Genomic DNA, 3,444 nt, shown 5'->3' with positions numbered 1-3,444 from the left:
CCCCTGCATCGGCAGGCGGACTCTCAACCACTGCGCCACCAGGGAAGCCCAGTGCTATTACTTTTCTAATTATCAGAGTCAATGGTTCTAATATTCCATCATTCTGGAATTCTGGGATTCTAGGATTGTATGATTCTATGAAATAGCATTCAACTTCCCATTCAAACCTGAATGTCAAATACAGACCAGTGGTTGCGGGGTATATCTAGCATGCTTCTGCAGGGGTGGTGGTGGTATAGGGACTCAGATCTACCAGAAGAAAAAGGCACAAAGGCTTCATTCTTCTTGAAGCGGCCCTGCTCATCCAGGAAGTGTTGGGGATGGAAGGCATCTGGGTAGCGGAAGTAACTGGAGTCTTTGAGGACTGAGCCAAGCAGAGGAAACACGTCGGTGCCCTGGGATGAATATGGGGGCAGTTAGGAGAAATCAGTGCTGGAGTATGACGTATGGAGTATGGTAGGGAATGAAGAGGAGAGAGGGGCGCAGTGGAGGGAGGAGTGACAACGAAGGTACAATCTACCTTGGGCAGAAGGTAGCCTCGGAAATGAGTGTCCCGGATGACATGATGGGGTCACCCATGGGCACGATATCTGTCAGTCTCTGTATCTCATGGATCACGGCATCTGTGTGGGGCATCTTGGCCCGGCCATCGACACTTGGGATCCGGTGTGGTCCAATCACCTGGTCAATCTCTTCGTGGATCTTGGCTGGAAGAGACCAGAAGACATAACAGACAATGATGCAGGAGGTGTTTCTAGAGACCAGGGTTGGGTTGTGGGTTTGTATCTTCAGCACGTGTGGACCTTGAGGGTGCTGGCCATGTGCATTCGGGCTGTCTCTTTATTCTTAACACCTGACAAGGATAAGAATTGGTGGGGCTGATAAACACTCATCAGACCAAGAGGCAGGAGTGGAGCCTTGCATGTCAGCTGGGACATTTGATCTTTATCTTGAAAACACTGAGGAACCATGGAAGGCTGATGCTCAGGGCAGTGTCCTGGTCCCAGCTGGGCTGCCATGCACAGATTTTTGACAGGATGGGAAATAGGTAACGAGGACAGGACTGAAGCAAATGACAACAATGATGTGACAGTGATTAAGAACACTATTGGTGCCGTTACTCCTCTCTGCACTTCCTGGATGAGTGATCTTGGGGCAAATGACTTTACCTTCTGAGCCTCTGTTTCTTCATCTTCAAAATGGACGTGACGGTCTAACAAGCTCATAGGGTTGTAAGTTTTACATAAAATCCAGTATGCCAGTAATTAGGATAGTGCCTAGCACATAGACGATGTCCATTAAATATCTGATGATTTAGATTGTAAAAGACAACTTGGACAATGAAGGAGGGACTAGATGAGTTTGAGTGGAAACAAGTTATTCTCTCCCATTATCTGTAACAAGAGAAATTTGTTGTCTTGAACTGCATGAGAAGGGAGAGGGGGGACTTCCCTGGTGGTGCAGTGGTTAAGAATCCGTCTGCCAATGCAGGGGACACGGGTTCGAGCCCTGGTCTGGGAAGATGCCACATGCCGTGGAGCAACTAAGCCCGTGCGCCATGACTACTGAGCCTGCGCTCTAGAGTCTGCAAGCCACAACTACTGAGCCCACGTGCCACAACTACTGAAGCTCAGGTGCCTAGAGCCCGTGCTCTGCAACAAGAGAAGCCACCACAGTGAGAAGCCTGCGCACCACAATGAAGGGAAACCCCCGCTCGCCGCAGCTAGAGAAAGCCTGCGCGCAGCACCGAAGACCCAACGCAACCAAAAATAAATAAATTAATTAATTTAAAAAACAAAAAAAAAAGAAGGGAAAGGGACCAAAACTGGGGATTTTCCTTGGGTGAGTAATGAGTTTCTCATTACTGGAGTTACCCAACCAGACCAGATTGCAATTTACTGGTGATGGATTCTATTTGATTCTGGCACTATAGTTGGCTAAATAATGGCCATCAAAGTATTGCCTCCAGGACTTCCCTGGTGGTCCAGTGGGTAAGACTCCGGCTCCCAATGCAGGGGGCACGGGTTCGATTCCTGGTTGGGGAAGATCCTGCATACCGCGTGGTGTGGCCAAAAAAAAAAAAAAAAAAAAACCCGATATTACCTCCTAGCCCCTGGAACCTGTGAATGTTACCTTACATGACCAAGGGCACTTTGCAGATATAATTAAGGATTTTGAGATGGGGAGATTATCCTGAGTAATCCAGGCTGGCCCCACATGTAATCACAAATGTCTATATAAGAAGGAGGCAGAAGGGTCAGAGTCAGAGAAGACGTGACAACGGAAGCAAAGAGAGACTTGAGGGCACTATGCTGCTGGCTTTGGAGTCGAAGGAAAAATCGTGAGCCCAGGAATGAAAGGAATACAGCTTTAGAAATTGGAAAAAGCAAGGAATCAGATCTACCTTGATTCGATCCAATGAAAGCCTATTTAAACTTCTGAACTCCAGAACAGTAAGATAATAGATTTACGTTTTAAGCTAAGTTTCTCATAATTTACTGCATAAACTATTACAGGCACCAAGCAGAAGATTAAATTAAACGGCCTTCCAAGCCAGAGATTCTGAGGTTACACATCCTAAGTTTCTAAAGTGTGACGAGTCTAAAGCTGTAGGGTTCTCAGGTTTCAAGATGATGTCTTCTTTCTTGTTGGAAATGAGAGTTACCAGATAAGCGGCTCAGGTGGATGCTCACCTTCTACCTCAGGATGCTTCATCATTAGCAGCAACCCATAGCGTAGCGTAGAGCTCACAGTCTCAGTGCCAGCAAAAAAGAGGTTGAGAGTGGTGAGGACCAAATTCTTGAGGTTGAATTCCGTGTGGGGATTGTTTTTATCCTGAAAATGACAGGGATAATAAATAGAATCACCCTGCTCTGCCTCTATCTTATTTTCTCCCTGTGTATAAGGTAGGGCTTTGTGAAAACACAAAAGATGGGTGAACCAGGTGAGTATCTGGGAGAGGAAACAGCCAGAGCAAAGGTCCTGAGGCAGAAGTGTGCCTGGCGTGGAACCACAAAGTGTGCCGGGTGAGAAAAAACAAAGAGAAGGCCAGCATAGTTGCCGGTATAGTTGAAGTGTAGTGAACAGTGGGGAGAATGAAGGAGAAAAAAGTAGAGTTTGCTTTGTCAGAAAGTTGACAGGATATTGCCTTTGAAAGTTCTAGGACATTAGGGTAACATAATTTAAAACTGCCTAGTACAGAGGTTCTACAATAAAAAAATATAAATTTCTAAAATTCTAAGTATCCATGATATAGAGGTATTAAGCTTCTAAATTGCTACATATCCAAGACTTTAAACTTTTAACTTTAAACTCAAAAGTTTAGACTTTAGGGGCTTCCCTGGTGGCGCCGTGGTTGAGAGTCCGCCTGCCGATGCAGGGGACACAGGTTCGTGCCCCGGTCCGGGAAGATCCCACATGCCGCGGAGCGGCTGGGCCCGTGAG

At 46.5% G+C, this 3,444-nt stretch overlaps 2 protein-coding genes across 2 annotated transcripts in view; one reads left to right on the top strand and one right to left on the bottom strand.

Annotated features, from left to right (window-relative positions):
• The window catches only part of LOC102978003 (cytochrome P450 2F5), an 86,373-nt gene that overhangs the window by 41,582 nt on the left and 41,347 nt on the right, over window positions 1-3,444 (top strand).
• The window catches only part of LOC102973734 (cytochrome P450 2G1-like), a 9,950-nt gene that overhangs the window by 1,124 nt on the left and 5,382 nt on the right, over window positions 1-3,444 (bottom strand). Inside the window, 4 exon segments of the mRNA XM_024132624.3 lie at window positions 254-395; window positions 521-573; window positions 576-707; window positions 2,694-2,835. Coding sequence (XP_023988392.1) covers window positions 254-395; window positions 521-573; window positions 576-707; window positions 2,694-2,835 — 469 coding nt within the window.

This window comes from Physeter macrocephalus, chromosome 17 (assembly GCF_002837175.3).
Source record: "Physeter macrocephalus isolate SW-GA chromosome 17, ASM283717v5, whole genome shotgun sequence".
NCBI lineage: Eukaryota > Metazoa > Chordata > Mammalia > Artiodactyla > Physeteridae > Physeter > Physeter macrocephalus.
The sequence above is the reverse complement of the archived record's forward strand: the minus strand, read 5'-3'. Positions and strand labels throughout refer to the sequence as shown.